Here is a 21,535-nt window from a genome sequence, read left to right on the forward strand (position 1 = left end):
TGTGTGTGTTGGTGCATGTGTGTGTTTTCCAGAGGTACTGCCGCAAGCATGGTGTTTCCAGGGGTCACCGTGGAAACAAGCATGTCCGATCAGTGAGGTCAGGAACAATCACGGGTTGTCCCGCGAGATGTCAGAAGAAGACCAGTGGGCTGTGTCTGTCTGGATGTGTGTTTGTGTGGATGTGTGTGAGTCGGTGTGGCTGTGCGAGTGGATGTGTGTTTGTTAGGATGTGTGTGTGAGTGGTTATGTATAAGTGGAGGTATTTGTGTGGATGTGTCTCGTGCCAAGGAGACCAAAGAGGCTGAGTTATTGATATCACTGGATACTCTCTCTCTCTCTCTCTCTCTCTCTCTCTCTCTCTCTCTCTCTCTCTCTCTCTCTACCAGTTTGTATACGTTGTCTGCTACTTCTTTGTGCTCCTCGGCTAGCTATCAGTGTGCAGGTCATTAGCCAATGTCCTGACGGGCTGCTTACTGTAACATGGCTGTAATCAGATCAGGCCATCAGCTGACCTCTCTGGGCTAATCTGTTGGTTTACCAAGGGACTTAGCAGACTAGCCAGGACCTGGTTAAGGTCTTAAGCATGATTAGCACCATCACACCACACAGGAGCAGTACGAACCACTTAAACAAACAACCTTCTCCCTGCACCCTGACAGAGACTGCACCGGGACAGGACAGGCGATCACACAACCCATACAAAGCACGCCAAATCCTGGATAGAGTACAAGGAGGCTCCAGGGAAGGTTCCAGAAAGAGCTGAGTTGGAACATCAGAAGCCGGGCCGCAGTCACCAGCAGTCCCCGTGACCCCCGGTTTGCACCCCCAGAAGAGGGGCCACTGCAGGATGACAGTGAATCCGCCCTCTGTCTTCAAAGAAGGACAAAAGAGACGCCGCAAAGGGGAATAAACAACTGTGTACACGGACCATTTCCATGACATTATAGCCCTTTGCCAGATGCTTTCATCCCAAGCGACACACAGACAGTGCATATAATAAGCACTGCAGACAATGATAAGGACCATTTTCAACTAATTTGATGGTTGGACTTTGAACATTAGAGTTGGTTGGGAAGAAGATGTCCCTAAAACAACATGTTGGTACACTTTGGCTACAGTGTGTCTACATAGCTCTCACTATAATGCTGAACACTCTCCCTGCTAACGGTAACTGGTTAACAGTCCTAATGAAGGACATGTGATTCTACTTTGGCCTGTCGGACAGACCAGACATGTCCAGGTGACGACCTCATATAATCTCCTGGGACCTCTGACCTCAGTAATAAGACGCACCAACCGAGCACCCCGGGACATTTTCTAGAGAATTCTTTCCTGTTTTTCCTCCCGTTGCCCTCCATTCACCTCGTTCACCTGTATTTTCCGACTCGTTTGGCTATCAATTCTCTGTCTATCTCTGTGTGTCTACCTCCCATCTGCCCTCCCTCTCTCACACTCTTTCTCGGTCTTCTCTCTATCCCCCACCTCTCTCTCTCTCTGTCTCCATAGTGTCTCTCACTACCAGTGGAAAGCCTGTCTATGTTGTCGCAGTAACAGATGGGCGTGTGTGTAGTTGGCTGTGATGACACTGAATATGCATGCCGATGTCACACGCAGTCACAAACACAGAGTGTGAGTGCACGTCAGAGCATGTGTGTGTTACAGACAGAGAGACGGGATTGGCCGAAAGAGTCCAAACACAACACAGTTGGTGATGTCGGTAGGAAAACAATCTGTGGATCTGTGTGTTGGCCTGCACGTGTGGACGGGCTTGTGTGTGTGTGTGTGTGTCTGTGTGTACGAGCATGTGTGCATGCATGTGTACAGTATGGAGACGTGCGTGTGAGAGCATGTGTGTGTGTGAACAGGTATGCATGTGGATGGGTGTACTGTATGTGTGACACCTTGGGATTGCAGCCCAATTGGCAGATAGTCATTATGAGTAAACGATAGTCTGTCTAGATTAGAATAGACCGAGAATAGAGGTTCTACATGACAAGATACTGGGTCTAGACTACAGGATGGAGGTTCTAGAATAGATTATTTCGTTTCTGGATTAGATTATTTCGTTTCTAGATTTCCTTTCTAGATTAGAAAACGCTGCGTCTAGATTAGAAGATAGAGTTTCTAGATGATAATATTATGGGTCTAGATTAAAGGATATAGGTTCTGGATTAGATTATAAAGGTTCTATATTACAATTTTACACAATTACAAAACAACACTAAACCACATTCTCTAAACACAATTATCAGTGGCCTAAACTGATTTGTTGAATCAAATCTCTAAAGACATTCGCACTCACCAAAAACATTTTGCACTGTGATGCACTTGTACTGCAAAACAGTAAACACAATTACAACACAGTTGTAATCTGTAAAACACAATGACTCAAAATTGTTCACACTTGTTTTTAAAGGTGGTTTGGGACAATTTCAGCTTTCAGCATATATGAGAATGGTTCAACATCAACCAGCAATTTTTACTATAAAAGTTTGCCTTCCACCATACCGTCTCACCATACCATCTCAACCCAATTGAAGAGTTTTTGTCTGCTTAGCGGTAGAAGGTCTATGACCGAAACCCATTTACCAGGGTAAATCGTCTATAGGCAATGGAATTGGCCTATGGTGACATAGGTGTGGAGTGTTTTCAAGGCTAGATCCTGCACACCAGAGGGTTTTTCTTTGTTCACAGTGCTAAGTTGTGATGGTTACTGTAATAAAATGTACTGCTAAATGCATTTACTGTGTATACAGAAACCCATTTTTCTTTACATTTTACTACATGCCCTGGATGCTGTGTTCAACATTTTTGGGTGCTGTGTCTAATGATTGCTCCACAGTCGTATATATTGCTGTGTTTATGATCTGAATGCATTGTTTGATTTTGAGCACAGGTTAAATGGTTTACGGGCGAGTGTTTGATTTTGCCAGAAGATTCAGAGGTTCTGGACATCTAGTTTGAGGATTTGGTTTTTGCTTTAAAGTGTTGAGAAAATGGGTGAACGTTTCAAGAAATGTGTTTTACGTAACAATTGTAAAAAACTGTAAAATATATTGGGTCTAGGTTAGATGATAGAGGTTCCAGATTGAAGGATAGAGATTCTAGATGAGCAGATGAAGGTTCTAAATGAGTGGCGAGAGGTCCTCGACGAGGGGGTTCTAGATGAGATAAATATGGCTCTTTGTCTGGAGAACAGAGAAAGAGGAGAGAACAGCAAAGCCGTGATCATGATCGGATCTTTGGCGATGCACTTCCACTCTTCCACTCTCTCTCCCCACCTCCTTTGACACACACATAGACTCCCTCGCTGGACAGTGTGTGTGAGTATGTAAGTGTATCTGTTTGTGTATGTGTGTGTCTGTAGTATTTGTGTGTCCTCTGAGGCTTGGCTGTATGTGTTCTCTCTGGGTAGATAAGCAGGCTGACATGCAGTCCTCTGACAGGCCTGAGACGTGCTAGCTAGCTGGAGGCTAACACAGCTGCTGCTACTGGAGGAAAGGGAGAAGACGAGAAGGGAGGAGAGGAGAGAAAGAAGAGGAGAGGACAGGAGAGCGGCGAGGAGGGGAGGGGCGAGGACCACAAAAGAGGAGAGGACAGAAGCGGAAGAGGTCAGGAGAGGAGAGGTCAGTGTGTGTGTGCTAGCCGGCTCTCTAACAGACTGGATGTAATAACAGTGTCAGAACAGACTCTAGTCTAGTCATTATCTCGACGCAGTCAAATAATTACAGTTGCAGGAAATTACAATTAACTGCTGTGCGTGATTTCCAGGGGACTCCCTCTATGCATGTGTGTGTGTGTGCATGTATGTGTGTGGGATCCCTAGCTGTTTGGAACGGCCTTGAGAGAACAGACACCTCTTAGTAGCTGACGTGACATCAAACTAGTTGGCAGATTAATCTCTACTGTTTCGCCGTGTGTGTGTGTGTGTATGTGCCGATGAGTCATATGGTTTACCAGTGGATCGCAGGGATCCTCTCCTGAAACTGATCACCATGCTTGTGTGCTTATCACTCATTCCATCTGCTGTTTATCATGCTCACACACACACGCACACACACACACGAATGCACGCACACACACAGAAAACACACGAGCGTCACAGAGAACAGACTGGCAGGAGATCACATGGAGAAGATTACATCCAAGAACTGAAGGTTATGTTCAACATGAGGTGCTCTGCAGCTCAGATACCGTATGGACCAGTTGTACTCGTTGTTAACACACAGCTACACACACACATGTACACACACACAGAGACACACACTCACAGACACACATACACACACAGATACACACACACACAGACACGCATACACACACACAGACAATTTGTTTTCAGACCCACATTCTGACAGTGGTCTAATTAGGAGGAGAACATAATTATCTCTTTTTTCCTGAGGAGAAAATGTTTCTGAGAGACATCCAAGTGCTGGTCATGTCTGTGTGTGTGGTCGTGTGTGTGTGTGTGTGTGTTCACCAGATATACTGTACAGGGCAGGCTATTTTTGGTTTGGTTTGAATGTGGGAGAGGAGAGCGCGCGTGGGAGCGAGTGAGGGATCTTTCTCTCCCCTCTCACCTTCTCCTCTCTCTCCTCACTCAAACTCTCTGACTTTCTCCTTCTCCTCTTTCATTTCCCCTCCTCTCTCTCTCTCTCTCTCTCTCTTTCTGACCACGAGGAACGACAGGGAGGAAGAGCCTTGCGGTCAAAATTGTATCTGTATACATTAACCGAAACCTCAAACGTCACAACACCGTGTCCCAATGTTGGACTGCTTCTGGATTGTGTGTGTGTGTGTTGTGGCAACCCTGGAGCTTGGGGGTCAGGTGATCCAGGGGAAGTACCACAGGTTCCCGCGCCGGGTAACGAGGACCACAGCTGCACCTCGTCAGTTAATCATGGGAGCCGCGGCATGTCAGCTGGCCAGTACAGGGAGAGAGAAGGGAAGAGCGACCACGGTCGGAGCTACAGATGACAGATGATTCACCTTGTTGCCCTCTTCAAACAAGATGAGAGAGACCCAGTGAGACGAGGCCTGACAGTGGACCTTTCCCTCCGTCGGGAAGTATTTGAGTATTGGTGCATTTTGGTTTTTGTGTTTTGTTGAATAAACACCCTACCTGGTCAAAGCCTGAGTGAGCGCCCTGGTTAGCACGGTGTGTGTCTCTGTGTGTGATGGGACCTGAAAGGGTGTGTGCTCTCCATCTGGACTAAGTTAAGGAGCAAAGTAACACACACAAGAAGTTTTGAAACTTCTTTTGAAACTGTATTTCTCAGTAGGCAGTGTGTTTGTGTGCAGTCCCCAGTATCCAGGGATGTTGGCGGCTCCGCAGCGCTCCCTGATGCTCTTGTTCCACTCCCGTGTCTGTCTGAATGTCCGTCTGGTGGCCTGTGTCTCTGGCTACATGTCTGTCTGTCTGTCTGTCTGTCCTCTCCATGCAACTTTAATGTTTATCTGCTACTGGAGGAAAAAAGCACTTAAATCAGAATATGAAATGTTAACATATGAAAGGGGGGGGGGGGGGGGGGTGGTAGAGAAGGGGTGGGGGGGAGTTAGAGAGGCCAAGAGAGAGTGAGGTAGACCAGGAACAAGATGAGGGTGAGAGAGGCAGGAAGGTCAGCCATGTCTGAGTGTGTGTGTGTGTGTGTGTTTTTTTTGCGTGTCTGTGTGTGTGTATTGGTTATGGGGGTGTCTGAAAAATATTTGGAGCACTAACATCACGTCATAGGAGATGTACCAAGAAAACACAGCCACAATAAATGTCTTATGATGTTTTTGCTGTTGAGGATTTGAAGTTTCAAATGCACTAATGGAGTCCGAATTTGATTCCGAGGTTCATTCACATTTCCAGAAAACCTGTCCTAATGTTCTACAATAATCCACACAGTAATCCACACTTTCCAGATGTATACCAAGTTTTATGAAGTCATATTAGATGACTGAAATGACATAATTTGAATAATACTATTTAGTAGGGACTGCTTAAATACATGTAATAAAAACATTTTGTTGCTGGCGGTGAGACTTATCATTTATTTTGATTTTGTATTGGTCCACATGATCGGGTTCTACATTACAGGTCAAGTACTGCATTGATCTGTCCCATGTCAGTGCCACGTGTAGAAGATTCTAGAATAGCTAGAAAAGCAGGCGTCGCTTCTGATGAGACTCACTTAATTGCTTCTCTTAACTCCAGTTGGCGACGCGGGCTTAGTTTGTGGGCCCGTCAACAGGCGTGGGAAAACGCTGTCACCACACCGCTTTGTCCTGACCTCACACTGCAGGCTCTCTGTTTGTGTGCTATCTAGGGAAACATCAGGACGGAGGAGCAGGAGTTGGTGTGTGTGTGTGTGTGTGTGTCCAGGCATCAGCAGCAGAATGCGTCATAGTGGGTAGAACCACTGTGGTCGAAATAAAACGGATTTACCATTGGCATATCTTAATCATAACAGGTAGTTCTTAAACTATGAATTACATTGTGTGTCTATCTTAATATCCATTTATATTTGTATATCACTAAATTGTTTGATATTGTCGGAATGTCCTCTCCCTGCCTCGTTTGTGTTCCCCATGTCGGGTAAGAAAGCTGTCAGGACCGTTTGTGATGTCACATCGAAGGACTGCCTTCCCCTCCTCCAGCGTCTCTGTAGACCAGCTGTTGTGTCTCATCTCTGTTTTTCTCTGTGTTCACTCTAAAAATGAGCTCTCCGACCTTCGTGCCTCAGAGACACTTTGCAGCAGACCATTTACGTGTCTTTGATCTGTTCGTTATTCTTGAGTACTGTTTTTTTATTTGTCTCCACTCAGCTGACTGAAACACGCAAATACACTCTGGAACCCAAACACACACTGTTAGTGGAGGCACACCACACCTCCAAGCTAAAACCAACCCTTACCCTAAACTTTATGAGCTCCATAAGGTGCTCTTGGTAACCCTGAATACAGTACAGGTGTTTGACCTGCAAAGGATCGTGTGTGTGTGTGTGTGTGTGTGCATTCCTGGGTGACTGAGAGTCATTAAAGATGAACCTGCTGGTAGCAGACATCGGGACAACCTCCTCTGGCCTGACGGAAGTAGGGCAGGGTTGGAGGAAAGGGAGGGGGGGGGGGGGAGCGAGTGGGGCAGAGGGGGGAGAGGGAGGAGAGGGGTGGGGGTGATTTCTTAGAATAACATTTGTTCATGTGTGAAAATGCAGCGGGGAACTCTAGGATCTGTCCTCGCATACCTCGACTATCCTCTCTGACCTACGACAAACACACACACACACACACACACACTTACAACCCAGAGGGCAGACATTCATATACAGAGAGAGAGAGAGAGGGAGAGAGAGAGAGAGAGAGAGAGAGAGACAGGGACATTCTGTCCATTTTCCTTGGGGCCAGCGAGGATCGTCTCTACATTTTAAACAGCATGCAACGGTCAACACACACTATGGGTGTGTGAGAGCGAGCGTGTGTGAGTGTGGTAGAGAGAGGAAGAGTGTGTGTGTCTAATGCAGAAGGGGAGAGAGAGGGACGCTGTAGTGAAAGGTTAGAGCGCGCCTTTCTCTGCATACTGCTGTTGGACTGCTGTTACCATGCAGACTTTGAGACAGGGAGCAGGCCTTATTGCCCTGGGCTATACCACACACACACACACACACACACACACACACACACTCTCACTCTCTCTCTCTCTGTCTTTTGTACACACACACACTTTCTCGTACACTCTCTCATATATAAACACACTCTGTCTGTGCCTTTATCTCTCTCTCTCACACACACACACACACACACACACACACAGATACTGGACTCTCTCCCTGGTCCTTACCTCCAGAGGCAGAGGCAGGGTGTGTGGCAGCAGGCTCCAACAGCAGCAGCTGATGAGGAGTGGGACCAAACCCCCCCCCCCCCATCACACGCATGCACCCCAGACAGTCCCTTTCCCCCTGTCCACAGGTGACACCTGGACTTTGGACTCTAGCTCAGAAAAGACAGTTTGGTGGCCATCACCACCTGTCTCTACTCTGGCCAACATGACTGTTTGTTTGGTCAGCCGGTAAATCGTTTGGTATTAGCGAGTGTGTGTGTGCTGTGTGTGAGAGAGACAGAGAACATGTTTTTGTTTGAACGTGTGTATGCAACTGACATGTGTGTGTGTGCACCGTTCAGGTGTGTGCATGCCAAGGTGTGTGTGGGTGTACTCGTGTGTGTGTGTGTACTTATGTAACACAATCGTGGCCTGCATTGCACTGACACATATGCTGGGTCCTGGAGGAAGAGTGAGAGAGAGAGAGAGAGAGAGAGAGAGAGAGAAAGAGAGAGAGAGACTGAAAAAGAAAAAGAAACTGAAAAAGAGAGATAGATTTAGAGTTAGAGAGAAAGAAATAATGAAAAGCAAGAGATGGATGGAGAGCCAGAAAGAGAGGTCTAAGGTAGAAAGTTCTCAGTTTTCTCAGCTGGATGTAGCAGAGGTGAGTAGAGAGTAGAAGTAGGCTAGCCAACTTCACTGCACTAGAGCACATGCAGCCAAACACAACCCTGCTTGAGGAATAATTAGGCCTTTGAGGTGTTCACAAAAAACATGGAGATCATTAAGTACAATGCATAACATATAATGCATATGCATTACTAAAGACGGTTGCCTAATAAGGGCTTATACAATGCATTGAAACCTTAACCATACTAAAAACATCTTAACAACCTATAACAGGCTTTCACTACTCCACCTCCACCTCAAACCATAAAATGTGCTCAAGGTTTGATCACACATCTGGCGGTATTAACGCCGATAGTAGACCATCAAGCCATCACTTATTTATGAATCCCCCTGCAACGAGCGTCTCCTCCCGCCTCACCATCTCCTCCAGCCTCGCCATCTCCTTGCAGATCCATAATTGATGCCGTGATGCCGCTGGAGGAGGCTGGGTCTGCTCGTGCAGAAGAGCGGGGAGCGCGGGAGACGCAAGCCAATGTGTGTCAACAAGGATCTCGCTCTCTCGCACCAAAATATATTTCATAATTCATATTCTATGTCTGTATCTTGTATATATGCAAAAACGGGATTAATTTAGATGGTGTGTATGTGTTTCTAGATGTGTGGGGGTTAAGGTGGTGGTGGTGGTGGTGGGGATTCTGGGGCCGTCTCCCTCTCCTCTGCAGCCCTACGCCCCTCCAAGGCTTGCCCTCGACGGGCGCAGACAGACACACAACCGACACCAATGACCTGGAATCTGGCTCACATTGAAATCACCCGACACGTCAAATATCAATAGCGAGCCCATAAATCGGGCCGAGTGGCTTAAGTGTCCTCGTGATAACGGAACCCACACATATGTGTCTCTCCGGTGCGGTGCAGGTGTGTGCGCATGCATCCGTGTGAGACATTTCAATTGGAGTTGCTAGTGCGGCTGCGGTGGGTACGGTGAAAACCGAGGCGCGTGTCCTTCTCCCAGTTCTGGACGCAGTGCGATGCCCATGGCCCCGAACAAATCAAACAAACACACGCGCACACACACACACAAACCTGCCAGAATGCTCAACATTTCTGTTCGTGGGTACTTACGCACTGCCTCCTTTTTGGGGTCCAAAGCGCTGGCGGTCTGTTGTATCCTGCCTATTTTGGTCTGAAGGTGCCAGACCCGCTGGTTGGTGGTGAGAATCTCATTCTCAAGCTCCTGGAATAACGAGCAGGCGTGTCTGGCCAGCTCCGACAACTGCCGCAGGGTCCGGGCCAAAACAACACTTGTGACGGAGCCCAGATCCTCGAACACTAACCCCTCGTCGTTGGGGATCGGATGCCTGCACAGTAACTGGGGGTCCACGATCCGTTTGGCGAACGGCATCTTGCATGCGGAATAATCCCAATCCCACCCTATGGAGGACAAAATAAATAAATAAATAGAAAATCCAAGAGCAGTTGTCTCGCTGTCCCCTCGTCAATTCAAAATTCCCAATATCTCCTTAATATCCTCCATCCTTTGCGACGTTCTGGTCACACGCGCACACACACTCTCTTACACGGCCGGAGCGCGCCGCCAGCCAGCCCGCATACAGTGGTCGGTGGTGCGCCTGCCCCGGTCGCCGCCGTAGCCTCCACGATGCTCGCTACTCATTGCTTCAGTGTATAGAGGCTGAGAGGATTTTAGAGGAAGAGAACTCAAATACCCGTACTGGAGCCGCTACGCACTGGAGCCAGAATCAGGATCAGCAGCTAGTGGAGAATTTGAGCGGCAACTGTACTCAGCGCAACATAATGTCTTCATCCTCTTACATAGCCTACATGCATGTATACATGCATATGTAGGCCTACGTACATACATAAGCAGACGTACAGTTATTTTGATCTTACTTCTAAATCTCACCTGTTTCATCTCTATCTAATAGTAGCCTATAGAACACAGTGTTCAACACGGTTGTGGTTATATTCCGGTCCCATATCAGTAAAGTTTATATTTAGGGTTAGTGGCGTTCATGATTGGGTAGGAGCCAGGGTTGAGCAGATAGATGGACGAGGGATAGAGCAGGTAGATGTGGCGCCGTTTAGTGGACAATCTGATCATTTCAAATTGAGTGTGATCCAGCATCCAGTCCACTCCGTTACAGGGCTCCAAATGTTAACGAAAGTTTGGCGTGAGATTACCATACCTGTCAACGTTTGGGTACAAATTCTGGCAGACCGGGGGCTTCGTCCATTAATTGTATATAGTGGGACAAGCTATCCATTATTTCTCAGCGTGAGAAATGGTTGAAATGTGTGAGAAATACAATGTGTTGCGTGAGAGCGTAAGAAATGGCTGAAATGCGTGAGTCTCGAGACTGAGACTTGAGAGCCCTGCATCATCTGAATTATTGGTATTTGATCGGTATGTATTAAAGTAGTTTCGTTTTCAGTAATATTGTCAACCATTGACTTATATTTCACTTTAAATTCCCCTTGAAAAACTTTGTGTTTGTCTTTATACGCCACTGTCACGATATAATTAGGAAAGGAACAAGTTGCCCTTTTACGCCCCCATAGCTACAAACATGTATGTCTTTTATTCATGCCACAAGTCATACACATTCAGTTTTGTGTTAATTGTATTTGTGTGTATTCAGTTTGGGCATAATTTGTATATTTATATATTTGTGAAGTTCCAGTGAAACAAGCATGCTGTAGCCACTAAGGGGCAGTATTTGGCAGTGTTCATCTCCTTGTTTCTGCCGCTGGTTTTGATAAACAAACACAATAAGTAAGTCAAACAAACATATAAACATAATATAAACCCAAGCTAAAATGTTAACGTCAGAAACGTTTTTTTCCAGAAGGTTCTTCTACTGTTCCAAATTCTTCCAGAACCTTCTTGAATCTTTGGGACACTGTTTATGATGTGTTATGGCCAGTTTCCATGTCGAGCTGACAAACATCCCACTGCCAAAATAAAGCACAACCAAAATGTAATGAGGTTATCATCTTCTGTAAGCTGCTGCCCAAAAGGCGACTCAGGGGAGCAGAACACGTGAATGTCAAAACAAGCAGGTGTTTCAGACTGTCTACCCCGGGCCTCTCTGTGGCACAGAGCTCACGGAGGGTAGTTGTCATCAAAGACATTCCTTATCGTGGATTTCTAAACATGCTTAAATAATGACAACCTTTCCCCCATGAAGGCCAGATAGCAGGCCTGATATCAGACTTTAGGGCCTCAAGATGCATGGAGTGCAGTTTCCATAGAGTCTCCTACAGTCGAACTGATAAGACCAAAGTTGTATTTGGAAGAATCAAGAGGAGGAGGGGGTGGTTATGACAGGGGCGAGGAGAAGGAAACGGAGAGTGGGGAAGTGGAGGGGGAGGAGGGGGGGTGAGGAGGAGGCAGGGGAGGAAGAGGTGGAGAGGAAGTGATGAAGAGGAGAAGGAGAAGGGAGAGGGATGGGGAAGGAGAATAAAGAGGAGGTGGTTAGGAGGAGGTAAAGGAAGACGAGGATGATGAAGCAGCAGTTGGGAAGAGGAGGGGAGGAGGGGGCATGGAGGGGATTGAGTGTGTGTGTGTGTAGTGGGGCAGGGTTATGTTTATGTTCTGTTCATGTTGGATTGTGCTCTTTAACTATTTTGAGGTTTACCTGTTCACTGACTTCAAAAGTAGCGTGTTCACAATGACAGACACTACTGTGAAAATTGTGAATCATTTTGTGAGTCATCATAGTTCTTGTTAGAGATCATAAATCTGAATCTGATCTTGATAAAAGTGTTTTAATTGATGAGTTTACGGTCTTATTTTGAAGTGTAGCACAGAACAGAGATCAAGGCTATAGTAACGGCACAAGAACAACACACACGTGCAGAAACACACACACACACACAAACACACTCTCCCTCTTTCTCCCTCTGAATGTCCAATCTCTTCTCCAAGACACAGCCCCACCCTCCTGCCCGTGTCTATCCAAAGGTCGAGGAAGGGGGGGATTGTGGTGCTGTAAAAGTCAACGCTGTCCTCTGGGCCTCTCAGAGAGTGTGTGTGTGTGTGTGTGTGTGTCAGACCAAGCTGAAACATGTCTGCTAAGCTGCTCCTGGGCCTGGGCCTGGTTCTGGTTCTGAGTGGGTCGCGAGGTGTCGAGGGACAGAGTGTTGTAGAGACCGAGGCCAGAGAATTTCTGAAAGGATTTGATGAGAATGCCACCCGCCTCATGTACCAGTACTCCCTGGCCTCCTGGGAATACAACACCAACATCACCCAGGAGAACTCGGACAAACTGGTGAGTTGGCTGGTAGGCTGGTGGTAGCCAGGGAGGTAGTAGCTGGTAGAAGCCAGGTAGGCTGGTAGTAGCTAGGTAGGTTGTTGACTGGTAGGCTGGTAGTAGCCTAGCAGGTAGAAGTCTGATAGATTGTAGGATGGCAGACTGGTGGTAGGCTGGTAGCTAAAAAAGCTGGCTGAATGGCTGGTTTTAGGCTCGTCGTTTTTTGTTGGTTTACTGGCAGGCTGTTTGCAGGCTGGTAGGCTAGACTAGCTGACAGTCAAGTCCAGCTATGTACTGCAGCTGATATCAACGTGCTGTGAGGACATGTCCTCTTACAGTTGCTGGAGTTGAATATTGATAGCAGGACAGACCTTCTCCTGTGGTGATTGTGGTTGTAATGGTTCACAGGCAGGCTAACAGTGCCTCATACTTAACCTTGTGTCAACAGAATGGTCAGTCCTCAAGGTTTAATAAAAATGTTACCTGACGGTCAAGGCTTATGACTGTGTGGCCAGCTGTTGGGTCTATGTTAACGCCTGTATGTGTGTGTGTATGCCTGTGTGTTTGTGTGTGTGTTTGTGTGTGTTTGTTTCTACAGTCGAGGCAGGGAGCTATCTGGGGAGAATATTATTCTCGCGTGTCAGAGGAGTCTCAGAAGTTTCCCATCGACCAGATCAGCAACTCAGAGATCAAACTGCAGCTCATTTCCCTGCAGGACAAAGGCTCTGGTGCCTTGGATGCAGACAAGGCTGCTCACGTAAGCTACACACACATAAGTTACACACATAGAATGTGTCCGCCTGGTGTCCGCCTGGTGGTCCCACCGCTCAAGACTGCCCGGTCCCAACACAAGCTCTTCTCCTGCCTGGCGCCCCAATGGTGGAACCAGCTCCCCACCTCCATCAGGGACACTGACTGTCTCCCCACCTTCAAGAAAAGGCTCAAGACGCACTTGTTCCGGGAGTACAATGGCACTTAGGAATGCTTGGCTGGACTTGTTAGTTTCCTCCAGGATCACTATGACTCTTATTGAGTGACTTGTTGCTATTGTAGGTTAGATATAACGAAGTTAAGTCTTGTACTTGCTGTGTAATATTTTACTGTTGATTGTTCTTTTACAGGTACAGTCCTGCACTTTTGTGGTTCATGTTGTTTTATTTGTAACTTGTGTAACTGCATGCTCTTATGGGTCTTCCCTTTTGGCACTTGTTTAGCTTTTTCACAATGTATGCTTCATGTTTTGGCTGCTTGCAATGTTTGGGACTATCTCGTTGTTATGATCAGTGACCTATGCTCTTTTGCTCTCTCTTGGAAGTCGCTTTGGATAAAAGCGTCTGCTAAATGAATAAATGTAAATGTAAATGTACATAGACACACACACATGAACCACACACACAACACACACACACACAAGAGCTGTACAAACACACATGTTAATTACACACAGACACACACACTCACACACACACACACACACACACACTATAAAAGCATATAATCAATGTCATAACACAAAATGTTAGGGTTGAAGCCTAGTCTGATGTTATCATTAATGAATCATTGATCATAGATTGGAAATGTAATATGATTATTTTATTGATACAACTCAAGTGTGTTCTTCTTGTGTGTCCAGCTGAACAAGGTGATGAGTGAGATGAGCACCATCTACAGCACAGGGACGGTGTGTGAGCTGAACGACCCCTTCACCTGCCACACCCTGGAGCCAGGTACACTCTAGTCTTCTAACCCTGGACCTAGAACACACTAGTCTCATAACCCTGGACCTAGTACACACTAGTCTCATAACCCTGGACCTAGTACACACTAGTCTCATAACCCTGGACCTAGTACACTCTAGTCTCATAATCCTGGACCTAGTACACACTAGTCTCCTAACCCTGGACCTAGTACACTCTAGTCTCATAACCCTGGACATAGTACACTCTAGTCACATAACCCTGGACCTAGTACACTCTAATTTCCTAACCCTGGACCTAGTACACTTTAGTCACATAACCCTGGACCTAGTACACTCTAGTTTCCTAACCCTGGACCTAGTACACTCTAGTCTCATAACCCTGGAATCTTGTACACTTTAGTGTCCTCACCCTGGAGCCAGGTACATTTTGGCTACACCTCTACTGGACACTTGTTTGCTTATCTCTTCTGACAGCACAATCGGCTGTTAGAATGCCATGGCAACACCCTTTAATACAAGTCCAAGGTCGCCGTTATGGGACAGGTGCTGGAGTCCACCTCCATTGGCCCTACCGAGAACAGAGAAGACTTCCTGCAGGGAGACACTTCCTGCTTTATAGGAGATTGAGAATATGATTAGACAGAGGGGAAAAGAAAGTCCTTGCTTTGTGTCTGTGTGGTGTCAAATAGACCATCCCCAAATATCAGATCGACTTTTACTGAACAAGCCACCTCACTATCTGACTGGAAACATGGACATGTTCCTCCTTTTGGTCTGTGTGTGCCCGTGCGTGTTTGTGTGTGTGTGCAGGTCTGGAGAGTGTGATGGCCAACAGCAGAGATTACTTTGAGCGTCTACATGTGTGGGAGGGCTGGAGGGTGGAGGTGGGCAAGAGGATGAGGCCACTGTATGAAGACTACGTCGACCTGAAAAACGAGGCTGCCAAGCTTAATGGTAACTATGGAACCCCTTCCTGCTGGCCTCTCTGCTGGTCTCTCTGCTGGTCTCTGTGCTGGTCTTTCTGGCGCTGAAAGCTGAAAACCAAAACATACAAATACTTCTTTTGTCATTTTCTTTCATACGTCTCTCCCGTTCTCTATATCTCTGCGCCTCACTCTATCTCACTCCCTGTCCCTCTCCATCTGCCATATTTCACTCCTTCCTTCCTTCCTCCCCTCCTCTCCCTCCCCCACCCCCTCCTCTGCAGGGTTTGAGGACTATGGTGCGTACTGGAGGTATAACTATGAGACCATTGAGGATGATCCCAAGTACCAGTACAGCAGACAGGACCTGATGGATGACGTCCGCAGAATCTACAAAGAGGTACCACCCCATGTGGCTTTCGGGGCGCTGTAGATCAATAGCGGTGATCACCCTTCGTTCATGGTGTCACCCGTTCAGTGTATGCGAGATGCGCAAGAGAGTGAAGAGACCGAGTGTTACTGTTGTTGCTATGTTGGACTTTCTGACTCACATCTCCACCCATCTCTCCCCCCCATCCCCCACCCACCCACCCACAAACCAGATTCTGCCCCTGTACAAGGACTTGCATGCCTATGTGAGAGGTCGTCTGCAAAAACATTACCCTGGACACATCCACCAGCAGGGGCTGCTGCCTGCTCACCTGCTGGGTACGCTGCCTCTGCTCTGTCCCCAACACAGGCCTGGCCCCACCCCTGTCAGCACGTCCTATCAGAGAAGCACTGGGTGAACTCGATTTGTCTCACCCATTCAGATCCATCCTATGGATCAGTGCTAACAGTGAGGCAAACCAAACACACACCGACACTATTTCATGTACTCTATTTTCTGGAATTGACGCAGGTCTGTTGAAAGGCAACTCTGTAGACTTGATGATTATGGTCTGGTTTGAGTGAAGGTGGAACATGTTATGCACATTGAGAACGGCAAACATCGAGCTCCCCCTGGAAATATTTCTGAGGATATGTCCCTAAGCATCTTCAAAAAGCATGTTGAAAAAGAAAGATTGTTTATTGAAAACACGAGTATGTTTGAGTATGAGTATGTAAGTAAATAAATACAAATCTGTATCCAGGTGACATGTGGGGAAGATTCTGGACCAATCTCTATCCTCTGTCCGTCCCCTATCCTGAGAAACCCGACATCGATGTCAGCAAGGCCATGATTGATCAGGTAAAACACCTGGCATTTGCTTCACCCAAACACATCCCACCAAGACCAACCATGTGACCAGTAGTCTCTTCTTGTGCACATGCATGTGTACTGAGTATACCTCCTTCTGAAACGTAACTGATGGAATCCAAGCACATTTTCTGAAAGACTTCACCCACTTCTTCTTAACCACTGCACACCTGCTGAAGATTGAGGGACCTGGGATAAGAACCATTTAGTGGATATTACAATGCTTCCGGTGTTTTTTTTTTACAGTGCTTATTTCTGCTTTACTTCAAAATATATTCATTATTTGTCAGAATCCACATTCAGGAAATTATTTTGCCAGTAGTGACACAATATGCATTTTTCAAACCAAAAACCAAATGTTTTTTCCTTCATCTAGAAATGGCCTGAGATCAGATTATTTGAGGAGGCAGAGAAGTTCTTCATGTCGGTGAACCTTTATAAGATGTTTGACAACTTCTGGACCAATTCCATGTTTGTGAAGCCTGAAGATGGAAGAAAGGTGGTGTGTCACCCCACCGCCTGGGACATGGGCAACAGAGAGGACTTCAGGTACTGAAGATCATTCAAGTCAACCATAACAGCTTAATCCAATGAAGAACCAGTCCTGCTTAACCTGGGATCTATTCTCTCCTCTCCCCTCTTCTGTCCTCTTCTCCAAAGGATCAAGATGTGTACCAAGGTAAACATGGATGACTTCTTGACAGCCCACCATGAGATGGGTCATAACCAGTACCAGATGGCCTATCGTAACCTGTCCTACCTGCTGAGAGACGGGGCCAATGAGGGCTTCCACGAGGCCGTGGGGGAGATTATGTCGCTCTCTGCTGCCACGCCCAAACACCTGAAGGCCCTGGGACTCCTGGCGCCTGACTTCGTTGACGATAAAGGTAGGTAGATGGGTCACCGAGAATACACCTGACGGGACGCCTGATAGGCTTAGGAATAGTTTTGGAATCTTCTGAAAGAGAACCATTTCGAATTTATTTCCTGGTACAAGCTTTTTTATTTTTGAAATGTTTATTGCAAGGTGTTCTCCCACTTGAGGGAAGAATCACATGCCCAGGCCCAAACGTAATACGCAGATTTGTTTTCACATTTTCTGTGGTTATTCAGACTGAAAATCTGCGGAAATCTGCGGAATTCCGCTAGCCTTCCTGTTCTTATGTCGGAGCGACCGAAGATGCTCCACAACAGTTTGACAGCTAATATGGTTGATTGAATGTCGGAGACTTTGCAAAAAAGTATTGATCCATCCTCATAAAGATCGGCTGAAAACTCCCTGGCCCTGTCTGTTGCTGTAATTTGGGTTGCTAAATGTTTCCTTTTCAATTCTTAGCATTTTTGGCTAACGTTTTAAAAATAGAGACGAAATATGAGTTGAGAAGTTTATTTACATTTTGCCTCAGAACAATGTCGTAATTCTGCGCCCGCGTATTATGTTTGTGCCTGCATGACTCTTAAAAATCAATAGGTAATGCTGCTTCCTTTCTGCTTCCTATCGCCCTGCAGAGACAGAGATCAACTTCCTGTTGAAGCAGGCCCTGACCATAGTGGCCACGCTGCCCTTCACCTACCAGCTGGAAGAGTGGCGATGGCAGGTGTTTATGGGGAACGTCCCCAAGAACCAGTGGATGCAGCGTTGGTGGGAGATGAAGTAGGTCTGGTGGCCCAGCAGGAGAGAGGTAGTGGTAGCGGGGGTGGTTTGGTGATAGAGGTGATATCAACCAGGCTCAAGGCTTTTTGGATAAGAGTGTTCCATGATTGAAACCCATTGACTTTGAGTTTTAAGAGAGTTGTTCGTTGAATTGAAGAGTCTTGGGATGATGTTTATCCAATTGGATAAGAGTTTTGGCAACGGTGCTTGAGGCCTGTTGGATTTAAGAGTTGTCAATCATTTTAGTGGCTCAGGGAGTCAATACTGTCGATCAAGCCTCCCTTTAGTCAGCAGTGTAATGCTTCATCACTATTAGATAGCAGTGTTGTCAGTCATGATAGTGACCTATCCGATGTCTGCAAAGTCAGTAATCCTGCCCCCTCAATGCAGACGGGATTTAGTGGGTGTGGTGGAGCCCATCCCCCGAGACGAGAGCTACTGTGACCCCCCTGCCCTATTCCATGTGTCTGGAGACTACTCCTTCATCAGGTAGAGTACACACACACACACACAGGCAAACACGCTCCTGATAATCTCTCCTTTAAAGTCTCTCAGTCTCTCTGACCCTAACTTTCAGTATGATGAATGATTGACAGGTACTTCACCAGAACCATCTACCAGTTCCAGTTCCAGAAGGCTCTATGTCAGGAGGCAGGGCATACAGGACCTTTGTTCAAGTGTGACATCACCAACTCAAAGCAGGCTGGCAACAAGTTAAGGTATCAGTATACCATCTCGTGATTTATTTTGTGTACAGTAAAATGATAAGTTATGCTATTCTATGTCTAAAGAAGGAAACAGAGGAAAAGAGAAGGCAATGCTATGCAATGTTATGTTATGCTATGTTGCTATGTCAAAATGTGTTGCCTCCTCTGCTAGGGCTATGCTGGAGCTCGGGAGGTCCAAGTCGTGGACCAGGGCTCTGGAGCAGGTTTCTGGAAACGTCCAAATGGACGCCACACCACTGTTGGACTACTTCAGCACCCTCCACACCTGGTTAAAGGAGGAGAACCAGAGAACCAACAACGATCCAGGCTGGCGGACCACAGAAGACCCCTGTGAGTTCTGAACAGGCCGTGTCTCTCCTTGATCCCCTCCCGCGGATTTGATGCTGACACGGACCAAACTGATTCCACGTCGTGTGCCGTTTCCTCCCCTAGATGCAGCGTTTGCCATCAAAGTCCGGCTGAGCTTGAAGGCCGCCATGGGCGACAAAGCTGTGAGTCCACTAACCTGGGAGGGTCTTTCCTCCTGAGCACACTGACTTTGATCTCTTTCTACCTCTCTCTCCCACTTTCTCTCTCTCTCTCTCTCTCTCTCCCCCTCTCTCTCTCTCTCTCTCTCTCTCTCTCTCTCTCTCTCTCTCTGTCTCTTCCACTCCTGTTCACTCTCGATCGCTCACACTCTTGTTTGCACCCCTCCCAGTACCCATGGAACCCCAACGAGTTGTACCTTTTCAAGACCAACATGGCCTATGCCATGAGACAGTACTACACTTCCACCAACAGAACCGCTCTCTTCACGTAAGCGCTCTCCCCCTCGTCCCCATTGGCTGAATGTTCAAGATCAGGCACTGAGTGAATACGGAATGAACGATGCTAATTATACATTGATAAAGGAATGAAAATGGCTGGCTAGCTGGCTTAATAGATGACAACTGAAGACTGTTGTGTAAGGGCGAATCTGTGCGCTTATTGGCTGTGATGTCCTGGTTTACACTCAGGTCGGAAAACATCCAGGCCTATAAGGAGACACCTCGCATCTCCTTCTACTTCCTGGTTACGAAGCCTGACAGCCCCACCACGTTTATCCCTAAAGCAGAGGTAGAGGCTGCTATACGGTACGATCCCATGGCCTGCAGAGAACAGTCCTTATGTGGTCAAATAATCCACCTAACTCTACCAGGAACATTACTGAGGATCCATGCTGCTTATGCTGAGGATTCTTCTACACAGTCATAATTTACCATTACACTGACCTCTCCTTGCCTCTCCTCTCCTCTGCTCTCTTCTCCTTTCCTTTCCTCTCCTCTCCTCCGCGCTCCTCTCCTTCCATACATACAGGTTGTCTCGTGGTCGCATCAACGATGCTTTTCAGCTGGATGACAACACGCTGGAGTTTGAGGGTCTCCCGGCAACACTGGCCCCGCCAGTGGAGCAGCCAGTCACGGTGTGGCTGGTGGTGTTTGGGGTGGTCATGGGACTCGTAGTTACGATGGGCACCTACCTCATTGTCTCTGGCTTCCTTGACAGAAAGAAGATGTAAGTGTGTGTCTGTGTCTGTCTGATCTCAGGTTTACAGTGTACTGAGGCGTAGTCTGAGGTTTACCCTAAGATGTACGGTAAAACTTTATTCTGACTTAATGGGAATGCAGCAAAACAACGTTTGTTTAAACAAACAAGCTGCGTACCTGCGTACACAGCAACAGCATCTTTCCATTCTGTCCTCTGTAACAAGATTATTTGTTTGTGGGATTGTGTGTTTGTACTGTATGTCTATACGTGTGTGTGTGTGTGTGTGCGTGAATACATGTGTGTGTGTGTGTGTATGTATGTGTGTGTGTATGGATGTTTATCTATGTATGCGTGTGTGTGTGTGTCTGTGATGGTGTGTGCGCACATGCGTGTAGGAAAAGAGTAAACCCCGAGGCCGCAGCAGCCCCCCCAAACCCTTACGTGAATGGAGAGGCTAACAAGGCGTTTGAGGGAGACGAGGGGGAGCAGACCGGCTTCTGATCCAGACGTCTGGCCTGGGAGGGACGGCCAGCCTCCACCTGACCCCACCTTAGCACTATGATCATGGGTGTACATTGTGTACATGTGTTATATATACATTTCTAATGTGTTGGAGAGTGTTTTTGCACAGTTTTTTCTTGCGTGTCAATTTATTCTAAATAAGTCAAATTTGATAGGATAATCACTTGAAAAGTGGTTGTTTATCTGTTAACTGTCAAGTAATGTTGTCAAATTCCTAGTTTATATATTGAGCACAGACAGTAAATAATCCTGGTCTTGGGGATGGATGTTGATTTTAATACTTTCATACCAATTAAACATCTTTCAAAAAAAAGAAACAGTTACATAAGTTTTATTGAATTCTTTAAAAATTATTTAAAAAATATAAATCAAGGTTTTCTCTTAGATATCCTTCCTGACAATTACACTTAAATGCATGCTGCATTTACTGTAACAATTATAAAAATGCATGAACTGAAATACCTGGATCAAGCATTCATGAAAAAAACAGAAACAAAGCATTATAAAAAATATTCTGGTAACAATCAAATACCACAGCAGTCACACTGAATAATTGTA

At 46.6% G+C, this 21,535-nt stretch overlaps 2 protein-coding genes across 2 annotated transcripts in view; one reads left to right on the forward strand and one right to left on the reverse strand.

Moving 5' to 3' along the window:
- nhsb (Nance-Horan syndrome b (congenital cataracts and dental anomalies)) overlaps positions 1-9,836 on the reverse strand; it is a 30,458-nt gene extending 20,622 nt beyond the window's left edge. The window contains 1 exon segment of the mRNA XM_084668610.1: positions 9,557-9,836. Coding sequence (XP_084524736.1) covers positions 9,557-9,836 — 280 coding nt within the window.
- Positions 9,837-12,513: 2,677 nt separating this feature from the next.
- On the forward strand, positions 12,514-21,230 carry ace2 (angiotensin I converting enzyme 2). Its single transcript, XM_084668697.1, has 18 exons — positions 12,514-12,723; positions 13,304-13,462; positions 14,339-14,432; positions 15,215-15,358; positions 15,612-15,727; positions 15,930-16,035; positions 16,461-16,558; positions 16,944-17,116; positions 17,228-17,454; positions 18,077-18,221; positions 18,612-18,710; positions 18,818-18,940; positions 19,101-19,279; positions 19,382-19,440; positions 19,647-19,744; positions 19,945-20,061; positions 20,285-20,482; positions 20,851-21,230. Exons 1-18 carry the CDS (start codon positions 12,520-12,522, stop codon positions 20,954-20,956), a joined length of 2,445 nt encoding a protein of 814 aa, XP_084524823.1. The 5' UTR covers positions 12,514-12,519; the 3' UTR covers positions 20,957-21,230.
- The last annotated feature ends 305 nt before the right edge of the window (positions 21,231-21,535 follow it).

Source organism: Hypomesus nipponensis, chromosome 12, assembly GCF_054491055.1.
Source record: "Hypomesus nipponensis isolate SF chromosome 12, ASM5449105v1, whole genome shotgun sequence".
NCBI lineage: Eukaryota > Metazoa > Chordata > Actinopteri > Osmeriformes > Osmeridae > Hypomesus > Hypomesus nipponensis.